The sequence below is a fragment of the Phyllostomus hastatus genome, unplaced genomic scaffold (assembly GCF_019186645.2).
Source record: "Phyllostomus hastatus isolate PE091 unplaced genomic scaffold, TTU_PhHast_1.1 phas_scaffold_60, whole genome shotgun sequence".
Lineage (NCBI taxonomy): Eukaryota > Metazoa > Chordata > Mammalia > Chiroptera > Phyllostomidae > Phyllostomus > Phyllostomus hastatus.
Window position 1 is genome coordinate 16,467,435 of NW_025334038.1, and position 22,041 is coordinate 16,489,475.

Here is a 22,041-nt window from a genome sequence, read left to right on the forward strand (position 1 = left end):
TGCCGCAATGCAGGCTTGTCCTTGGCCCTGCCCAAGTCGTTTTCCGGGGGAGCATGCGCAGTCGCCTCCCTGGTCATTCCTGTTTTGGGTGTTCGTCAAGATGGCGGCCTCCGTGTTGAATACGCTGCTGAGGCTCCTTCCTAGCCTTTCGTCCTTCAGGGGTGCCTGCGGAGGTCAGGTAACTCCTAGGAGCACGTTTTGTAGAACCGCTACTTAGTTATACTTTGTCTACGTCTCGCTACACTTCTGGGAATCCGGGAGCAGAGAATTTTCCACGTCCTTATGCCTCCGCTGTTTAGACATTTTGCTCCGACCACTTCTTCCTTCCCCTCCTCCTCCTTAAATCTCCGTGCATTTTAAAATCCCGAGCCGAGGGTAAAGAGCCAGGCTTAGATTTCATCATCCTCCCATGTTAATATGTTGGGTAAATAACTAGGTGAGTGATGCTCCCCACCCTACCCCGTCATGCACAACAAACTCATTAACTGTACAGGTGCTGTCTAAATCCATGATGCTCTGGAGTGTCCTTGGGTTCGGGGGCACTAACTTCTACTGGAAGAGTGTCTCCCAGTAAAACCAGGATACATTCTTGACGTGGTGACCTGTTTCTTAGCCTTCCATCCTACTAAATCAGTTTATTGTCAAAGAGCATACATGAAAGTTTAACTCAGTTCTTTGGATTGAGGTTTCCCTCTAGTCTCATGTACTTACCATCCTGGAGGTTCTTAGTAGGGCAGGGCAGATTCTTGGTGGGGACGGGTGAGATAGGAAGGCTTTCCCAGCTTCCACTCCCTAAAGTGGGACTGAAGAGTGGTGACGGGTCACTGTGGAATTAATGACAGACCTAGTAGTTTTAAAGCTAGCATAATTAGGACTCGTTTGTTCTTCCCGATGGAATGTTGACCTTCAACTTTTTATAAAGCTGAGGAACTCAGTGATTCTGGATTGGATTGGAGGCTTAACAAGTCCTCTGCACCCCCTTCCTGCCACACATCTTACTTCCAAGGAACTACACATCTTCACTTTTCCTTTGTTCATCTTTTTTCCTCCACTAGACTCACTTCATCCCCAAAAGCATCAATACCTCTTATGTGCCAGGTTTTTAAGTTGTCCTCAAATAAGATTGTCTCTCAGTCACTTGTCATAGCTAGCCTCCAACCTTAGTTTCTTTCAGAATCCAGTTGGAGATAAGGGTGAGTGGTTGTTGATGATGTCAGTTTAACCCCACCAAAATATGCTACCTTCCATATATGTTCCTGCTATATTCCATTAACACAATGGGCATGTATTCCCTTCTTCCTGAAGTCAGCAGCAAAACAATCGGGTTCTTGCCCTGGCTGGTGTGGCACAGTGGATTGAGTACTGGCCTGCAAAGCAAAGAGTCGCCAGTTCAAGTCCCAGTCAGGGCACATGCCTAAGTTGCAGTCCAGGTCCATAGTAGGGGACATGTGAGAGGCAACCACAATGATATTTCTCTCCCTCTCTCCAAAAATAAATAAAGTATTTTTTAAAAATACGGTTCCATCTTTGAATTCATTTTTTAATTTTCACCCTTTTTTATAGGTTCCCATCCGGACTCTTTGCACTGAAGTCTCCCTTGAGGAAGATTCTTTGCCCCCAGTGCCCATTTCCCCTTATATTAATGCACCTTGGAAGTATCTGGACTCCGAAGGTACCTGTACAGGAAGGGAGGGTCATGTGGGGTCTGCAGTAAATGGACAGAGACACATCCTCCACCCTAACTTGTGTGGCCTTTGATTTCAGAATACAAGTCCCGCTATGGTTCTCGTCCCATATGGGCTGACTATCGTCGGAACCACAAAGGCGGAATACCCCCACAGCGTACTCGAAAGACATGTATTGTGAGTCTCTGAGAGTAGCACATGGATGGGATGTGAAGTGGGGGTGAAGACCATAGTGAAGATGGCAACAGTACTTTTTCTGACAGGGCTTGGGTTATTGTCACCTGCCAATTTCTTCTCTCTACAGCGTAAAAGTAAAGTTGCTGGGAACCCCTGCCCTATCTGTCGAGATCATAAGCTGCACATTGACTTTAGGGTAAGGAAAATCTTTTCCCCAGGATGAATATTTGGAGCCTTTTTGCAGTGCTAAGGAGATTGTCCCACTCTTCTTCAGATTGGGTGCCCCTACACTCCATTTACACTGACTTCCTGGCACTATAAAAGCGTTTTTTCTTCTAGTCTTTTGCTCTCTACTATGGGTTATAGGAAAAAGTTTCATCCCTTGTGAAATTGACAGTCTAGATTGGCAGGCAAGAAAAATGCTCATTTCTAATGGGAGGGGATGCCCCAAAATTTGTTTATATCCATCACAATTATTAGCAAGTAGATTGGACCAATTTTTTTCTGAGGTTTTATTTCCTTGTCATGTTGATGTTTGGTGGCATGCTGAGACTTCCAGCTGGAGGGCAGAAATGTGAGGCATAGTATAGAGACTAGTTTTATGAAAAGCCTTCAATTGTGAGAAGGATAGGGAATTCAGAAACTTTATAAAAGTGGTGACGGGAAAGTGCTCTTCTGAGCTTGCAGTGAAGTAGTGAGAAGCTGAATAGCTGGTCCTCAGAGAAGTTGGAGGGCATTCGTGTATCCGTCAAGCAGATGAGAGTGTGTGACTGTTCTCAGGCCCCTTCTGACACAAATTGTAGAGGAGTTTAACAGGTAGCTTCTCAATTTCAACTGTATATGACTGGTTAATAAAAAGGTACTATAAACAGTTTTATACAGTTTATAATCACATAATAAGGGAGAGAGAAAAATTACAAATTCAGTAGCGTGGGTGATTCTGCCTGCCATTCCAGCCGCACAAGTATACCTGCTTATTCCTTGTGTCTCACTTCCTCTGCTTAACTTGCTACCTGGTAGTCCTTCTACATAATTAACTTTAAATTGATCTGAGTCAATGTATACATTATATACAGCATGCTATTTATATGTTATACTCATTGATACATGCACATTACAAGATGTACTATATTTTCTGGGTGATATCAGGGATTGCCAACTGACTCCTGATTTTTTGCATGAGGGCTGATTTTATTTTTTTAATATTTATTTATTTTTAGATGAGAGTGGACACAGTTCAGGGTGGTATGGCCATACACATATTTATTTATTTTTAGACAGGGGAAGGCAGGGAGAAAGGGAGAGAAACCTCAGTGTGTGGTCGCCTCTTGCACACCCCCACTGGGGACCTGGCCCACAACCCAGACATGTGCCTTGACTGGGAATCAAATTGGCAACCTTGTGCTTTGCAGGCTGGCACTCAATCCACTGAGCCACACTAGTGAGGGCTGCATGAGGCCTGATTTTAGAACTTAACCCCTGGAGAAGAGAATTCTGTATGAGTCTTAGTGACAGAGTGTAGGATGTACACGTGAAATGGCTGAAAGACTAGGAAAGGGGAAACGTTTGCTGGAGTTTTCATGAATGAGTTCAATAAAGGGATGGAGCTAAAACTGGGACATGAAGGAGGGCAGCATCTGGAGAGACATAGGAGGGTTAAGGTCACTTGTGTGAATGTATAGGGATTGTGCACTTTCAGTCTCTGAAGGTTTTCCTGCTGTCCCCCACTCCTTTCTCCACCATTTTCCCCACAGAATGTGAAGCTCTTGGAACAGTTTGTCTGTGCCCACACGGGTATCATCTTCCATGCGCCATACACAGGTTAGCCCATCATCCATGACCCCACCAGAATAACTTTTCCTGGGAGCACTTCTCTTTATTCAGTCAGACAACAGGTATTTTTTTGGTGGCTTCTACTACAGCATAAAAAGTGTGATTGAACCTTCTGGAAATTTTGGTGTAATGGGGCTATTCACATGCTAAAACAGTTACAGGGGCACAAAAGATACAGGCAAGTATCATTGTAAGCAAACCATCTTATTGTAGCTCTTAAAAGATAAGCTCTTAAAAATAAATGGTAGTGATTATTTCCTTAGGGCTTTCCACTTTTATAAAAAGGCTTTCTCATAAACTTGCTGTCCTATGAATTCTTTTATACTGTTGACAATTCAGTTAGATTTCCCAAATTTGAAATTGTGTGTTTAACAATTCAAGATTACATCTATTCCCTAACTATAGCCACAGGCTAAACCCGGCTCACTGCTGTGTCCATGTGTCTTTATCGTTTCTACAACTGCTTCCAGACTACAGTGGCAGAGTTGAATAGCTGAGACAAAGACTCTAGGACCTGCATCATGTAAAATATATGGCCCTATACAGAAAAATGTTGCCATTGCATGTTAAGCAAGATAAATTTGCCAAGAATAATTTGAATTTAACCATTCTGGGGATGGCAGCATGATTAGTGGAGTTCAGTTTGTCAGGGAGTTTTAGAGTAGTTTTAAACTCCTGCCACTCTGTAAAAAACTTAAGAGACTATTTTGCTACACTTTCAGATTGCCTTCCCAAGACCTGAAATCCTTTTCTTCCCTTACTGAATTTTTCTACGTGAATTATCCTGCCCAGTGAAGCACACTTGCCTCTTGAATTGTTTTCTGTTCTCTATTTTAGAGCCTTTTCCAGTAAATGGCTTCTCTATAGTAGCTAGACCCTCCTAGTTTTTATTGCAGCTCTCAGGAGGGATTCTTTCCATTGGATAGATGGGGAAACAGGCCTGAGGAGGGGGTCAGGAGAATGGGGAGCCGGGTCTTCCAACTCCAACTGTCTCTCACCATGTAGAAGCAGTTTGTTTTCTTTGCTTACCATGCTTGATAGAAGGAGCAGAGTTACCTGTTTTTCTTCCTGCAGGAGTCTGTATGAAGCAACACAAGAAGTTGACCCAGGCCATTCAGAAAGCCAGGGATCATGGTAAGTTTGAGAAGGGGCCAAAAGAAGTTTTGTTAGATGTTAAGAAGGTGACTAAGGGCTGGAGGATAGATATAAATGCTCCTGCCTATCTGAGAAGTTAGCACATAACATGTTCCCAAGAATCTCTTCTTTCATCATTTCACTCTCCTTTACTCCCTCTCCTCAGTGTACCTTGTCATTGTCCCCCCTCTTTCCTTTTTCTTCCCTCTTATTTAATAACTATCAGTCCCAATGCTATAGCTACGTCATAGGACGAATTTTGTATAAATTTCTGGCTCTGGGCTCCTTTGTACAAATTAGGAAAAGGTATTCCTCCATTATGGCAGATGCAGCTTCATAGTCCTGGTGCAGGGCTGCACAGCTTAGTAGGCAAGAGCCTAGGCAGTATGTCAGCCCACACTTGCCCACTGGCCAATTGGCCTTTGTGCAGTGTGTAGCATGCATAAATATACCCAGTGGCTGTGGTTCCCTCTTCCCTTTACAAGTTATTTTTCTTCTGTCTCTCTTAATCTGAACTGCCCCACCTTGCTTCCTTCACTCTTTTTTTTAATCCCCTAGGTCTCCTCAGTTACTATATTCCCCAGGTGGAACCTCGGGACCTTGACTTCAGTAACTCCCATGGAGCTGTGAGTGCTACTCCGCCAGCCCCCACTCTGGTTTCAGGTGATCCCTGGTACCCATGGTACAGCTGGAAACAGCCACCAGAGAGAGAGCTGTCCCGCCTTCGTCGGCTGTATCAAGGCCGTCTTGGAGAAGAGAGTGGCCCCCCACCTGAGTCAATGCCTGAGATGCCACACTCAGCACATTCCTAGAGTTCTCTGTAGGAGCTGTAGACTGGGAAGGGTGTGGAGAGATTGGAAGATAATGCCTAAGAATAACATGATAGGATTCACCCTGAAGACTTCATCTGTTTTGTGGCCAATGGCAGGTCCGGAGTCAGTGAGAAGACATGATTGTTGTTGAAGGGGGTGAATACATCTGAGGCTGAAGGGGGGCAGTATAGATGTATGTGGGAAACCCTGATCCCCATGTAGTGTAAATAGACGGGTTCAGCCGCCTTTTGCTGTTGCAGACTTAATGCCAACTCTGCTTTTCCAAAATAAAGCTTTGTCTCCTGTCTCTGGACTGAGTCTCAAAGGAATGGGTGCTGCTATGGGGAGAGAAGTGGTCAGGCTGGAGCCAGCCCAACCTGGGACTCTTGGGACCAGGAGTCACCTGGAATAAACAGTTGTGCCGTTCTGTCTTGACCACCCCTGGGGCCCCCTAGTGCCTGAAGCAGTGTTCCATGGTCCACGGGGCCCAGCTGTTCACTGGGGCTAATGGGTTGGGGAAGAAGCAACTAGGCCGAAGGAAAATGTGTTCATTGCTAGGCACCCCGTGCCTTGGGAATTGGTGGGGAGTGGCATCACTACGGGACTACAGGGTCGACCAGATGGGCAGGGTCTCCAGGGCAGCTTGGAGAGGACGAAGGGTGGGATGTGTGCCGTGCCGCGCCCCACCCTGCAGGGAGAGAAATGGACCCCAAGGGGCGGGGTGTCCGGGGAGGACGGAAGTGACGTTGCCCGGGCGGGGCCAGCCAAGTACAATGGGCCATGGAGTTCCCGTTCGATGTGGACGCGCTGCTCCCGGAGCGCATCACGGTCCTGGACCAGCACCTGCGGCCACCGGCCCGCAGACCCGGAACCACAACGCCAGCCCGGTGACATCTCAAACCCACCTTGATGCCCTTCTCTCCCAGTTCTAGAAATCTGGGCCAGGCACCACGCCCCCCTTTTCATTGAGTAATGACCCACACACCTTTTGAGGTCCTGGCTCGACCTGTTGGTGACCTTTGACCCTACACTTAGTGGGATTGATCTGCGTTTGGGTCTATAACATTTCACCCTTTGGCCAAACATAAGGTCCTGGCCAAAGGATGTGGTTGACCTGTCCGTCCTGCTTCCTCACAATAACCGCAAGGGAGGAGGGAGTGTGGCACATTGGAAAGGAGGTGTAAAAGTTTGGGTTCCAGAGAGTGGGGTGGAAAACTCAGATTGGAATACTCCAAGGTAAAGTTGGGGAGTCTTTAAGTGCTGAACCTAAATTGGGGCTGTGGTCCAGTTTCCTGGGAGTCCAGAATCCTCATTCATTGATTATCTGACTATCTCCTCTCTTATAGTGTTGATGTGCAACAGCAAATTATGACCATTGTAGATGAATTGGGCAAGGCTTCTGCCAAGGTACTGGGGACACCTCTCTAGGAACAGTAGATAAAAGAGGGCTGGATCCTTTGGAAGGGACCTGCAGAAAGTCTGTCTTCATCTGTCTGTCAGGCCCAGCACCTTCCTGCACCCATCACCAGTGCATCGAGGATGCAGAGTAATCGCCACGTTATGTATGTGCTCAAAGACACTTCTGCTCGACCGTGAGTACTAAACACTTTTCCATCCTGTATCCCTTTCTTCCTAGCCCTTTTCCCTTTGACTCTACCTCTCTCAGCTAGCTGCTTCTAGTTTCTTCATTATTTTCCCCATTCTGTAGGGCAGGAAAAGGAGCTGTTATTGGTTTCCTCAAAGTTGGATACAAAAAACTCTTTGTACTGGTGAGTGCTACTGGAAGCTAAGAGTTCATATGCCTTGATTACTGAACACAAAAGTGCTGAAGTTTGGGAGGTGGCAACAATGTCTTGATCCTAAAAGATAGTTGTTGTTCTTTACCTCTTAGGATGATCGTGAGGCTCACAATGAGGTGGAACCACTTTGCATCCTGGATTTTTACATTCACGAGTCACTTCAACGCCATGGCCATGGGCAAGAACTCTTCCAGTATATGTTGCAGGTATCACTTATCTTTTCACTAGTCTGTCCAAAGGGAGATCAAAGGCTCCTTTGCCATGAGCCCTACTAAAGTTTCAGTCTTCCCCTCCCCAGTGTCCCCATGTCCCCATTCCCTTCCCAGGCTCTAGAGTTCTGTTGGCATGTTCTCCTACCCTGAGTCTCCTGTTCCCTGCAGAAGGAGCGAGTTGAACCACACCAACTGGCCATTGACCGACCCTCACAGAAGTTGCTCAAGTTCCTAAATAAATACTACAACCTGGAGACCACAGTCCCACAGGTTAGAAGTTTCAAAGGGTAGATCCCCACTAAGCATTCACATTGAATTTATTATTTTAGGGCAGAGAATTGGCACCTTTCTAGCATTTCTTACTTCCTATTATATAGGATTCATTTTATACAACTAAGTGTTTGTTTTGTTTTGTTTTTTGTTTTTACCATGTCTCATTCTGCAGCTATTTTACTCTCATCTATTATGATTCATCATCATGGCTGTCTTTTACACCTAATAATATGTTCATGCCCCAAACATAGCCAGCTTGTTTTCACCTCCTTTTCACACAGGCCATTCCTTATTCAATCAACATTTCTTAAGGGTTCAGAATAATAAACATTTCCTGTCCTTGGGAGTTTTGGTCTAAAATGGGGGAGGTGTTTGGTTTTTAAGTAAATGCAAGATAATTATTACTAGTCCTATCCATTTATTCAACAAATACCTATTGAGTACCTGGCACTGCTCTGGGCACTAGAAATACTTCACTGAACAAAACAGGTAAAAGTTTCTGCTCTTGTGGAGTTTATATTTTAGTTGAAGAGACAAAAACAATAAGCAAGTATATCCTATGGTTGATTATAAATGTTCTGAAAAAATGAGAGCCAGGAAGAAGGCTTGGGAGTGCCACGGTGGGCATGGGAGTGTGTGGTACTGCAAGTTTAAGTGGCATAGGCAGGGAAGGCCTCACTGAGGAAGTGTCATTTGAGCAGTAATGAAAGGAGGTGAGAATAAGAGCCAAGTAATATCTGGAAGAAAGGCATCCCAGGCAGAGGAACGGCTAGTGCAAAGGCCCTGAAGGAGTGTGCCTGGAAGAGTGAACTGACTGGTGTGATTAGAGCACTGTGGATGATGGTGGTGAGTGGAGAGAGGTGGTTGATGAGATCAGAGCTATAAGGCAGGAAGGACATTTTGGGCCTTAAAAGCTATTTCAAAGGCTTTGGCTTTCACTCTCTGTGAAAAATGGAAAACCATCAAAGGAATTTGAACAGAAGGATGGTATGCTATGACTTTTAACCAGGCCACTTTGACTTAAAAATAAGCAAAAGGGGAACAAAGGTGGAAGTAAGCAGATCAGTTAGCAAGCAACAATCCTGATGGAAAATGGTGGTGGCTCAGACCAAGATAGTGGCAGTAGAGGTGGTAAAGATTGGTCAAATGTTAAATATTGTGAAGTTAAAGCAAGTCAGGTCTCCTAATAGATTGAGTACAGGGCATGGGGGAGAGTTAAGGGTGATCCCTAAGTTGTTGGTCTGAGATGCTGGAAGGAGTTACACTGAGATGGTAGGTGGAGCAGCTTTGGGGGAAATAGTAGGACCCATTTTGAATATGTTAAATTAGAGATGTCTGTGATAAGTCCAGGTTGAGTTGACAGCTTGTTATTTTCCTGAAGTTCAGAGAAGAGGTTTGGGATAGAGTGTTTTTAGCATACATAGGGTGTTGAAAGCAGTGAGACAGGATGATGTCATAAGGGAGTACTAGAGATGTGGTCCAAGGACTTGAGCCCATGGACACTCTTTTAAGAAGTCAGGGCAGAGAAAGAACCAGCAAGTGTGACCAAGGAGTAACTAGTAAAGTAGATGAAAACTTGGAAGTTGACTTGGTAGGCTCATAAGGAAGGTATTTCCAAGGAGGAAGGAATGACTTACTGATTCACATGGTGCTGATCAGCGAGTTAAGAAGAGGTCTGGGACGTGACCATTTGATTTAGCTGCCTGAGGCCATTTGTGATCCTGACCAGCTGTTTTGGTGCAGCAGTAGATGGAAGTCTGGATGGAGAGTGGGTATAGGAAATTGAGAAGCTAGGAACTGGAGACAGCAAGAATAGGCCACTCTTATTTTATTATTTTTTAACTTTTATTCACCGATTTTAGAGAGAGAAAAACATCTACTTGTTGTTCCACTTATTGAAGTTTTACTTACTGGTTGATTCTTATGTATGCCTTGACCTGACCGGGTATTGAACCCCCAACCTTGGCATATTGGGAGCATGTTCTCACCAACTGAGCTACTTGGCCAGGGCTGAGGCCACTCTTTTAAATGCTGCTTTAAGGCGAACAGAGAAGTAGGGCAAGAGCTGGAGAGGGAAGTGGATCAAGAGTGGGTTCTGTTCAGTTGGAAGAACAGCCTAAGAATGACTCTCTGTATGGAAAGAAAATCTGATGATATTAGAGCATGTGGGGAGAACTGTTGAAGCAATGTTGTTGAATGGGTAGGAGGGGCTGCGATTGGGCTCCTTAGATAGGATCATGGACAGTTAATCCACAGTAACATGATTTGACTGATATGCTTACAGAGGGGGCAAAAGGACACAGTGGTGAGTTGAGGATTGGTAAAGAAAGGTTTGATACATGTTTAATCTTGAAAGGTGAGTGTCAGGGGACACAAGTGGGTGGGTTAAAGTGCATTTTATGTGTAAGAACCAGCATGAACAAAGTCAGAGAGGTATTAAACTACCTGTCAGGGCACTGTTAACAGTTTGGTGTGGCCAGAGTACTGGTCATGTGCTTGGAGGGAAAATAAGGGTAGGTTGGTAGACATTACAGCAGGATAAGGCAGGAGATAGACAGGGCCTGTTCAGGGTGTCCTCACACGTATATTTTTCCAGAGAGCAGTGAGAACAGTGAAGGAATACAGTATTAGGCATCAAACACATTATCCAGGTGACCTGTAATACCAGAGCAAGATAGAGTATAAGTAATAATGGCTAATGTCTCATGAGCTGTGTGGTATTGTATTTACATGCACCATCTCATTTGATCCTTGCACATCTCTTTGAGGTAAGTGCTACTGTTGACTCTATTTTGGCTTTATACAGACAAGCAACTTGATCAAGTTCACATAGCTAATCAGTGGTAGAGCTCAAATCTGAACCTATAACCCACTCACTCCTCATGACCACACTGTAATCCTGGCTGAAATGCTGTAGCTGGCATCAAGAATCTGGGACTTGAGACCCAGCTCTGCCACTTGTAGCTACTTGGCTTTGGGCAAGGCATGTCTCCAAGTCTTTTTTATTTTTTGATGTTTGTTCTTATTTATTTATTACTCTTAGAAAACCTCATTTTTGAATGGACTCAGACTTAGAGGTAGAAGCTCTCAGAGAGGACAGCCTACCTCTCTTGGCAATCTATTCCTGGCATTTTTCTTTGGCCTCCTTCATCCTTTTAGCCAAAAGTTTAGCATATTCTGCAGCCTCTTCCTTACTTTTCTTAATACATTGCTTCTTCAGACCAATACGCTAATATCTGTGTTGCAGTACACCTGGAGTAATGAAATGCTGAATCTTAGGTGCTTTGGTTCTAGGTTTCCTACCTTCTTTGTTTAGGGGTTTTCACCCAACAAATTGGCAGACATCATCTTCTTTAGAAAGGTTGAAGACTTTGTGGATTCTGCTGGCTCTTCTGGGCCCCAGGTGACAAGGCACAGTAGTATCAGTGAGACCAGGAATATCTTTCTTCCCCCTTTTTTTACAATAACCAAGTTGAGAATGCAGAGATTGGCATTCACAATGCAACCCTGAACAGACTGGCGCTTTCGCTCTCCACTCCTTGCTCTATAATAGGAATGTCCCTTGCTCAGCAGCAGGCAGACACATCCATGGGTCAAGACATCCTGCTTCATAGGGAAACCTTGTTTGTCATTCCCACCTCTGATTCAAACCACATAACACTTCCATTCTTCACCCAGAGCATCAGCAGCAACTTTTGTGGCTATACGCTTCTCATAAAAGATACTATGTTTGCATTCATTGCCCACTTCAATGAGTTTCTGGCACTCGGTGGATAAGAAAGAGATTTTCAGCTTCATCCTGAAGCAGCCAACTGCCTCCAAGGCACCATGAAAAAGAGTCCAAGTCTTTTTTACTGTTTTTTATTTTTATTATTTTCAATGCCTTTCTTTTTATTTCTGTTGTTTTAGAGAGAGAGTTGGGGAGGGAGAGGAGGAAAACATCAATGTAAGAGAGATACATCAATTGGTTGCTTCTTGCACACCCTCAACTGGGGACCTGGCTCACAACCCAGGCATGTGCCCTGACTGGGGATCAAACTAGCAACATTTCGGTTCACAGGCTGGCGCTCAGTCCACTGAGCCATGCCAGCCAGGGTCTTTTTTACTGTTTTTTTTTTTTTTTAAACTAGAATTGTGAAGGCCAAATAAAATGTGATAACATAATGAAATCACTCTAAAATGATCAGTTATTAGATATCAGAGCAGTACCCTGTCTTCTAGCATCTCTTCCTTCTCTCAATAATCCCACCTGTCTGAACACTACTTAAAATCTTAGTTCTCAGCATTTGTATCCTTAACTCATGTGGCCTTATCTGTGAGTCTTCTTTGGACAGCTCTGTATGCCTTCCTTGACATTTTGTGCTGTTTTCATTAGAAGGGATCCTGGGAGAGCCTAAAACGGTACAGGCTTTTGATAAAATTCTCTTTTTTAACTAAAATATACAATTTGCCCTGGCTGGTGTAGCTCAGGGGATTGAGCACCAGACTGAGAACCAAAGTGTTGTCAGTTTGATTCCCAGTCAGGGCACATGCCTGGGTTGCTGGCCAGGACCCCAGTAGGGGGCATATAAGCAGCAACCACACATTGATGTTTCTCTCCTTCTTTCCCCCCTCTGTCCCCCTCTCTCAAAAAATAAATAAAATATTTTTAAAAAACCAAATAATTCAATGGTCTTTAGTATATTTACCTTGTTGTGCAATTACCACCACTATCCAATTCCAGAACATTTCACTAAGCAGTCACTCCCCATTCCTCTTCCCCAGCCCCTCTTAACCACTAATCTACTCTGGAATTGCTTATTTTGGACATTTTATGTAAATGAAATTATACAACATGTAGCTCCTATGTTTGGCTTTCATTTAGCATAATGTTTTTAGTAGGTTCTTCTATGTTGTAACCTGTATCAATACTTCATTCCCTTTTTAAAAAAAAATTATTTATTTTTAGAGAGAGGGGAAGGGAGGGAGAAAGGGTGAGAAACATCAACTGGTTACCTCTCTCATGCATCCAGACCAGAAACCAAACCTGCAACCCAGGCATGTGCCCTGCGGACCAGGAATCAAACCAGCAACCTTTTGCTTTGCAGGATGACACCCAACTGAGCCACACTGATCAGAGCTGTACTTCACTTCTTTTTATGTCTGAATAATATTCCATTATATGGATTATACCACAGTTTGTCTATCCATTTATCAGCTGATTGTTTCCACTTTTGTCCATTTGTGTATAAGATTTTAGGTTGTCTTTTTTAAAAGATTTTTAATTTGATTTTTAGACAGAGGGGAAGGGAGGGAGAAAGGGAGGGAGAGAAACATCAATGTGTAATTGCCTCTTGTGCTCCCCCTACTGGGGACCTGGTTCACAGGCCAGTGCTCAATCCACTGAGCCATACCAGCCAGGGCTATTGTGTATAAGATTTTGTTTGCACATGTATTTTCAGTTCTTTTGGGTATACACCTAAGAGTGTAATTGCTGACCATATCATAATTCTTGTTTTTCTCTTTTTTTATCCTCACTCAATTTTTCATTACTTTTGGGGGGGGGGAGAGAAAGGGAGTGAAACATCAATGCAAGAGAAGCATCAATTGGTTGTCTCCCATATGCACACACACGGAGGATCATACGTGCTCCAAGCAGCAATCAAACCCAAAAGTTGGGTATGTACCCTGACCAGGAGTCAAACCTGCGACCATTTGGTCTATGGGATGATACTCCAACCAACTGAGCCACACTGGCCAGGACCATACAGTTCTTGGTTTCACTTTTTGAAGAATGAGCTGTTTTTCCAATAACTACATTTTACATTTCCACCAGCAATGGATGAGTGTTTCAATTTCTCAATAGCTTCAGTAACATGTTATTTTCCTTTTTAAAAAAATAATCATCCTAGTGGGTATGTAGTATCTTTTTGTGGTTTTTGATTTGCATGTCCCTAATGACTAATGATATTGAGCATCTTTTCAGGTGCTTACTGGCCACTTAAGTACCTTCTTTAGAGAAATGTTTATTCAAGTCCTGTGCCAATTTTTTAAAAATATATTTTATTGACTATACTATTACAGTTGCCCCATTACCCCTCTTCATTTTCCTCCACCCTGCACACCCTCTCCCACCCATATTCCCCCTCTTTAGTTCATGTCCATGTGTCATAAGTTCTTTAGCTTCTACATTTCCCTATTTTCTACCTACCGTCTAATTCTCTCCTTATTCTCTGTACCTTTTCCCCCTCTCTCCTCCTACTCCTCTGTTGCTAACCTTCCATGTGATTTCCATTTCTGTGGTTCTGGTGATTTCCATTTCTGTGGTTCTGTTCCTGTTCTAGTTGTTTGCTTAGTTTGCTTTTGCTTTTGTTTTAGGTGTGGTTGTTAATAATTGTGAGTTTGCTGTCATTTTACTATACGTGGTTTTTTATCTTCTTTTTCTTAGATAGGTCCCGTTAACATTTCATATAAGGGCTTGGTAATGATGAATTCCTTTAACTTGACCTTATCTGAAAAGCACTTTATCTGCCCTTCCATTTTAAATGAAAGCTTTGCTGGATAGAGCAATCTTGGATGTAGGTCCTTGCCTTTCATGACTTGGAATACTTCTTTCCAGCCCCTTCTTGCCTGCAAGGTCTCTTTTGAGAAATCAGCTGACAATCTGATGGGAACTCCTTTGTAGGTGACTGTCTCCTTATCTCTTGCTGCTTCTGGGATTCTCTCCTTCATTTTACTCTTAGCTAATGTAATTATGATGTGCCTTGGTGTGTTCTTCCTTGGGTCCACCTTTGGGACTCTGAGCTTCCTGGACTTCCTGGAAGTCTATTTCCTTTTCCTTTGCTAAAGGGGGAAGTTCTCCTTTAGTATTTGTTCAAGTAACTTTTTCACTTGTTGCTCTTCGTCTTCTCCTTGTGATACCCCTATAATTCAGATGTTGGAATGTTTAAAGATGTCCTGGAGGTTCCTAAGCCTCTCCTCATTTTTTTGAATTCCTGTTTCTTCATTCTTTTCTGGTTGAATGTTTCTTTCTTCCTTCTGGCTCACTCCATTCAATGCCAATTTTTAAATTGTGATCTTTCTCTTTTAGGTGTAGTAGTATTTTATATATTCTAGATATAACATCCTTATCAAATGTATGACTTGCAAATATTTTGTCCTATTTTTTTTATGGGTTGTCTTTTCATTTTCTTGATAGTGTCTTTTGGTGAAGTCTAGTTTATTTATTTTACCTTTTATTGTTTGTGCTTTTGATGTCATATTTAAGACATTGTCTAATCCAAAATCATAATTTTCCTCACTGTTTCCCTGTAAGGGTTTCATAGTTTTAGTTCTTAGGTCCATTTTTAGTTTTCTTTCTCTTTTTTTGTTTGTGGTGTGAAATAGAGGTCCAAATTCATTATCTCGCACGTGAGTTTTCAGTTGTCTAAGCACCATTTGTTGAAGAGACTGTTATTTCCCCATTGGCATCAGGGGTGTATTTCTGGGCTCTTCTTTCTATTATGGCCTCTACCACAGTTACGTTTTGTTGAAGAGACTATTTTTTCCCCTTTGAATGGTCTTGGCATCATGGGTGTATTTCTGGCTCTGTTTTTTCTGTTGGTCTCTATGGCCTTTATCATACCATTATGATTGGCTTTGTAGTGTTGAAATCAGGAAGTGTGAATACTCCAACTTCATTCTTCTTTTTCAAGGTTGTTTGGCTATTTGAGTTCCTTTGCAATTCTATATCGACTTTGGGTTCAGTTTGTCAGGGTCTGAGTGAGACTGTCAAGAGGACTGGGAAGGCTGGCTTTTCTTCCTCCCACTGTGGTTTTTCTAGCAGCATTCTGTACCCAAGTATGCTGAGTGGCTGAATGGACAACTGTATTTTGCTTGTTTTTTGTCTTATAGGTAAACAACTTTGTGATCTTCGAGGGCTTCTTTGCCCATCAGCATCGTAAGTCTTCTCACCTTGTGTATTGGTCAGTTAGTTGGGGTGAGGGAAAGAAAAGAGGTGGGCTCTTCATTCCACTGGTCTCCTCACTGAGGGGCACCACCACTTCCTTCTGCACAGGGCCCCCTGCTCCCTCTCTGAGGGCAACTCGACACTCCGGCGCTGCTGTGGTTGATCCTACACCTGCTGGTAAAGCTGCACTGAATTGGCGGGACTATAGTGCAATGGTGGCAGATTACTCTGGAGGCCACAGAGCACACAGTGTGATCTATAGGCAATGTGGAAAAATTCTAAAGCAACCCAAGTTTCCCAGCAGTCATTACATTTGCCTTTACCATCATGGGAGCAGTGCATTTGAACTTGTCAATACTTTTTTTTAAAGATTTTATTTATTTAATTTTAGAGAGGGGAAGGGAGGGAGAGAAACGTCAATGTGTGGTTGCCTCTTGAGCACCCCCAACTGGGCATCTGGCTCACAACCCAGACATGTGCCCTGACTGGGAATCAAACTAGTGACCCTTTGGTTTGCAGTCTGGTGCTCAATCCACTGAGCCACACCAGCCAGGCCTGAACTTGTCAAGACTTTTAACTAAGCAAGCTTACTGGGAGCCTGTTTGACAATTAATGTTGATGGAGCCTCTTGTTGCTTCAGGTCCATAAAAGTAGGCCAGAGTCACATTCCTTTGTAAACCCCTCAGGTTTCTGTCATTCAGTGAGGGACAGTAAAGTACAGTCAGCCTTTCCATTTTCAGCCAAAGAATATTGACATGAATGGTCCAAAGTTTAAATATTTTTAAAAAGATTTTATTCTCTTATTTTTTTAGAGAGGGGAAGGCAGGGAGAAAGAGAAGGAGAGAAACATCAATATGTGTATGCCTCTCACATGACCCCTGTGGGGGACCTGGCCTGCAACTCAGGCATATGCCTTACTGGGAATTGAACCTGCAACCCTATGGTTTACATGCCGGCACTCAACCACTGAGCCACACCAGCCAGGGCCCAAAGTTTAAATATTAGTTTTAGAAGATAATGCTCAGAATTTATAACATTTCCAACCAAATATTAACGAAATTGATCTCAAGAAACTAGACCTAGGAAGTACAGAAATGCTGACTCAGTTCTCCATTTCATCTTCATACACACACGCTCCCTGCCAGTCTGAGCCCTACTCCTTCCTCCCTGCTTCCCAAAGGTGGGGAAGCACAGCTGTCTGTTAGCTATGCAGCACATACTGCATGGAAGGGCCACTCTTCTGAGCTGGCTCTGTGACTAGCTCACACCTCCTCCATGGCCAGGAAAGGGAGGAACAATCACTCAGTCAGCTTCAGCCAGTGTCAGGCACTGAGAGGCAGTTCATTTCCATGAGTTGCTTTGGTTTCCAAGGCTTCCCCCACCCAGCTCCTTCTGTGATGCACAGGCTATGAGAGGGACTGAGATCCAGTAAGGATTGTGAGGATTCAGGACCACAGTTGGGGGCTATGGATAAAGCTTAAATGGATTCACTGAGGACTCATTTGCTATACTTGATGGAAAACCTCTTGAGAGGGAAAGGGAGGGAACAGGTAGAGTAGTGAGGGAATGAGAAGCAGAGCCTTGGACAATGTTAGCACCCCATTTACTCTCGTAACTCCTTTCCAGATATGTTTTCTCCTCATCCTTCTTTTTTCCTAATAAAACTTACATCTCTTCCCATCTTTGCACCAGGAGGAGAGGTTCTGCCCCACTCCAGCCTCTCCTAACCTCTCTAGAGAAATTTCTCATTAACCGAGGACTTTGTCCATCTCATCTAGAGGGACCCAGGGTCCTTCTTGGCCCAACTAGGACCATTCCACTGCCCTAGAATCCCAGTGGGGCCTGACAGCACCCACTGATAGTAAGAGCTTGCTTCCCTTGGCCACCCTTCTCCTGGATTGTTTCCCCCTAACTCTGCATTTGGCTTACTCCTTCTGGCTCTCCTCAAAAGTGCCCCAGTATTCTTCCTAAATTCCCTTATGGTGTGAGGTATTGCCACAGAGGTGCTTCTGTGGTGGAGGTGTACTCTTATCCTTCCCCAAAAGGAACTGTGGTGTCAGGGAATGGACGTTTGGGCTCATAGGGGTAGTGGCCAGGAGGATTACAAAGTGTTATCTACAAATGCCTACCTTGCCTGTGTCTTCTTCACCATCAGCTCCAGCCAGGAAGCTGCCACCCAAGAGAGCAGAGGGAGAAATCAAGCCATACTCCTCTAGTGACCGAGAATGTAAGACTGGGGTAGCGCGGCTGGGTTTCGGGTACTCTAACTCAGGAAGAATTCATTCTCTCTAAAGGCTCTGATTTCTCTTTTCTACCCTAATCTTTGCTGTCTTGCTCTTTATCCTCTTCCCTTTCCCCAGTTCTGAAGGTAGCTGTGGAGCCTCCTTGGCCCCTAAATAGGGCCCCTCGCCGAGCTACACCTCCGGTCCACCCACCACCCCGCTCCAGCAGCCTGGGAAACTCACCAGAACGGGGTCCCCTCCGCCCGTTTGTGCCAGAGCAGGAGCTGCTGCGTTCCTTGCGCCTCTGCCCCCCACATCCTACTGCCCGGCTTCTGCTGGCTACTGACCCTGCTGGCAGCTCAGCCCAGCGTCGCCGTACCAGGTAATAGAAATTGGATGGTTAAGGAGCCTTGAGACTGTCAAAGAATATTAAAATGGCAAAGGGTGATTCGAGTCAAGAGACATAAAGAAACAGGACAGGTGGATTGGAGAGTATATTGGGAAATATTTGTGGGAGTGGTATGGAAATAAATGACAGTGGGGAAGCAGAATAGGACTTTATATAAAGTCTAGGGACCCCAGTTTTAGTGAGAGTTGGGAGGAAATGTAGGAAGAACTCAGATCCATGAGTGGATGGAACCGAACTTCTAAGTTGGGGGAAATCTTGTGATACTTGCTGGGGAGGTGCAGTGTCTCTGACACTGAGGAACCACTGGCCCCATATCAGTGCTTTGTGTGGCAGCAGCCCATCAAGCAGGCAGAGAATAGGCATCTCTTGTATTTTTCTCCCTAGCTTTCTCTTCATTTCTGACTTCTGTTTTTCTCTCTCCCCCCACTTTCCCTTTCCCTACCTCCTGTCCATAAACCCTTTCACAGCTCCCTTCCCCGCTCTGATGAGAGTCGATACTGACAAACAGCTAACCAGCTCCCCTTCCTGGGAGACCTTGGGTGGGCAGAGACCCTCTCCCCAAGAACCCCAGACCTACTCTTCCAATGCTTCCTCTAGGATCCAGTGGAACCTGACAGAATCCATAGGATCCCCTCTTCCCCTTTCTTGGATAACTGGGTTGTCAGGGTCCCAGATGGCCAAATACTTTGCAGTGTTTCTTGCCAGAAAATGTATCCCTTCTCTCTTAACTTGGTCTCTGAACACTCCCAGTCTGAATTGCTGCCAGACTCCTTGGTTGTGCGCTTATACTAATTATCCAGATAAGCACACTCTGGCTTGCTGTCAGACTTCAGAATACCATGGAAGGTCCAAGGGCCTCCACTGCTAGAGAAACCTTTTAAGGAATCTTGTCCATGGAATAAATCCCATATTCACTCTACAGTGTCTACTGGTGGCCCTCATACTGCTTTGTGCTACCTAATATACTTACCTTTCAGCATGCTGATGCCAGCCAGTGAGATCTGCTTCAGAGCACTCCAGTTAGGTAGGTAGGACAGGGACTTAGCTCCAAAAAGGGATCCACGCAACATTGCTGAGCTCTTCATTACAACATGTTTTGTGTATGTGTCAGTGAAGCCCTCAGGTGATGTCTGCTTTGGGGCTCTGAAGACTCGCCACACTTCTAAAGACACCACTACTTCCCCCAGATTCTGTGAGGGACTTTGTTTCTTGGCAGCAGATCCCAGCAAGCACCCTGGGATCACTCTTTGCCGTATTTCAAAAGATAAGCCTGAGTCTTGAGGCTCTGTTAGCTCCCAGATCCATCCCTCCCCAGTAGCTAGATGCTGATAATATCCCTGTCTTGTGAGATTGTCTTGAGATGAAGGGGAACTCCTATCTGGCCTTCCCCCGCGCCCCCGCCCCGGCGCCCCCGCCACCCGTTATACAGCAAGAACCTCTTTCCCTGCTCCATACCGATGGTATAAAACATCCTCCTCCCTCCCTACCCTCTTTGGTAGATCAATTACTCCCACTATGTTCCCCCAAATCCTTGGGAGCAGGATCTCCCTTTCTCCCTACTCATTCTTCCTTTTTCTTCTCCCTCTCAGTGTTGTCTGAATAAAGTGTGAATTCCTTTGTGTTTTTTAAATGGACATTTTCAATGAAAAAGAAAACACCCGAAAAAACCAACTTAAGGTCTCAGCTTCATTTGTTTTACCTTATTCCTGGGTTCTAAGGGATCTCTGTCCCTCTCATCTTCCTTACTGCTGAGATCTGTAGATCTGGCAAGTAGTCTCAGAGCTCCCCTTGCAGGATCTGATGTTCCACCCTTCCCCATCTTCATTGCTGGATCTTCTCCTGTGGATTCTGTCTCCTCTCATGTAGTTGCTGGATCCCTCTGTGTAGGTTTCTATGTCTTCTTCCCCATTCTCTTCAGAAACTCTGGCTTTCCCCAGTGATTTCTACCCTTCACCCCAGGCCAGCCCTTGCTGTGATGTCAAGATTTACCAATATCCCTGGGATCCACTGATTGCATTCCTATAACCATCCCCTAATTGGTCCCTGGATTCCTCTTTCCACTCTGATTTCCTGCCTTTCCCCCACCAAACACTTGGACCTCTCCCAAAACAGTCCATGACCTCTGTTGAGTGCCCAACACATTCTGTCACCTCTCTTCAAAGGCTCTCTCCCTTCTAAATCACCTTTGCTACTGCCTATAATTGAAGTAACCATGTTTTCCAAAGCAAACATCAGGGCTCCTTGTCCAACAAATTGGTTTTGTCTATGTGTTTTTGTGGGGGATAAATGCACCACATACTTTTAGCCTTGCTTTTAACATATTCCAACTAGAAATAGTAAAGCAACAAATCAGGATTGCTCCAGAAAATCTTTGGAGTATCAAATGAACTCCCTCCCCTTTTCTGGGGCCCAGCTTAGATTAAAACCCCCTAGGAAGGATAATTACCTTTCTGTGCTCCTGTGCTATTACTTTTATTCCTCTCCTCTGAGTCCTCTACACCCACTCATCTTTCACCCTGTAGCCTCTTCCCCATCATCTCCCATTTCTTCTACAGGGGGACTCCCCCAGGGCTGGTAGCCCAAAGCTGCTGCTACAGCCGCCACGGGGGGCTGAATTCCTCATCCCCTAACATAGGTAAGTATTCATCCCTCCATATCCTCAAATCAAGTAGGCTATATTCACTACCTTCTCCAGCTTTCCCATACACATGTGTGGTATTTCCACAGGCAACCTAGAATGGAAACTGGGGGAACAGGAAACAGAGAATAGGTGAGGCCTGATCCCCTTCCCTACCAGCCTCCCAGTACCTATCTTCTTTCTTAACTTCACTCTCAGCTCCTTCCTCTGAAATCTTGTTCTCCCAACTGGATGCTACCCCTCTACTCCCAACTGGATGCTACCCCAACTGGATGCTTCCCTCTAAATCCTTCTACAAGCCTGTTTCCACATAAGTTCAACTTTGGTACTTCCCGTCGGCACTATATGAGGGGTTTCAAGTTTGGACATAGCACCAATGGTTCCAGCTTCATACCCCATCATTTGTCCTCCTCTACTTAAGAACCAGACAGACTCTGAGACTCTGATCTTAATTCCATTTCAGTACCTCTGTAATCCACTCTCCATCACCCTCCTACCTACCAGGTCTACCAGTGACGAGCAGGTCTTGTCACAGCATGGGGATGGAAGGGAACCAATGCACACAGCTCCTCCACAGGCCCAGGCCCCACCAGCCCAGTACTGGACAATGGCTGGGGACTTGTTCAACGCCAGGTTCATTCGAAAGTTGCAGGAACATCGCAGCACCAGGCCTTGGTGACTGCAGCCCTGTCACACCTTCAAAGTATTATTTCTCTCACTACAGGAGGCAGCCAACGCCTGCCTTCATAATGTATTCATTCATCCGTTCATTCATTCAACAGGCTTTCTTAGCAGTACTAAGTCTTTTGTATCTTATTTTAACGACAGCAATAAAATACTTTTATCACGAGAACTACTGAGAAACTTAACTGTCGTCATTTCAATATCATCCCTTTCACTGCACCCTGTTCAGCCCCATC

At 44.7% G+C, this 22,041-nt stretch overlaps 2 protein-coding genes and 1 pseudogene across 4 annotated transcripts; 2 read left to right on the forward strand and 1 right to left on the reverse strand.

The window, feature by feature from the left end:
* The first annotated feature begins 24 nt into the window (after positions 1–24).
* MRPS18B (mitochondrial ribosomal protein S18B) lies at positions 25–5,954 on the forward strand. The gene is made up of 7 exons (XM_045825920.1): positions 25–178; positions 1,564–1,672; positions 1,765–1,862; positions 1,990–2,058; positions 3,617–3,683; positions 4,770–4,829; positions 5,388–5,954. Exons 1-7 carry the CDS (start codon positions 101–103, stop codon positions 5,639–5,641), a joined length of 735 nt encoding a protein of 244 aa, XP_045681876.1. The 5' UTR covers positions 25–100; the 3' UTR covers positions 5,642–5,954.
* A 456-nt stretch (positions 5,955–6,410) lies between these two features.
* ATAT1 (alpha tubulin acetyltransferase 1) lies at positions 6,411–21,967 on the forward strand. 3 transcript variants are annotated; one of them, XM_045826246.1, is made up of 13 exons: positions 6,411–6,528; positions 6,988–7,048; positions 7,142–7,233; positions 7,350–7,410; positions 7,533–7,646; positions 7,821–7,922; positions 15,798–15,843; positions 15,961–16,029; positions 18,008–18,079; positions 18,213–18,456; positions 21,039–21,118; positions 21,211–21,253; positions 21,626–21,967. In XM_045826246.1, exons 1-13 carry the CDS (start codon positions 6,422–6,424, stop codon positions 21,798–21,800), a joined length of 1,266 nt encoding a protein of 421 aa, XP_045682202.1. In that variant the 5' UTR covers positions 6,411–6,421; the 3' UTR covers positions 21,801–21,967. The 3 variants fall into 3 exon arrangements, with proteins under 3 accessions (XP_045682202.1, XP_045682203.1, XP_045682205.1); XM_045826247.1 differs by lacking the exons at positions 21,039–21,118; positions 21,211–21,253; positions 21,626–21,967 and adding an exon at positions 18,951–19,837; XM_045826249.1 differs by lacking the exons at positions 15,961–16,029; positions 21,039–21,118; positions 21,211–21,253; positions 21,626–21,967 and adding an exon at positions 18,951–19,837.
* LOC123810482 lies at positions 10,975–11,723 on the reverse strand (annotated as a pseudogene).
* Positions 21,968–22,041: the final 74 nt, after the last annotated feature.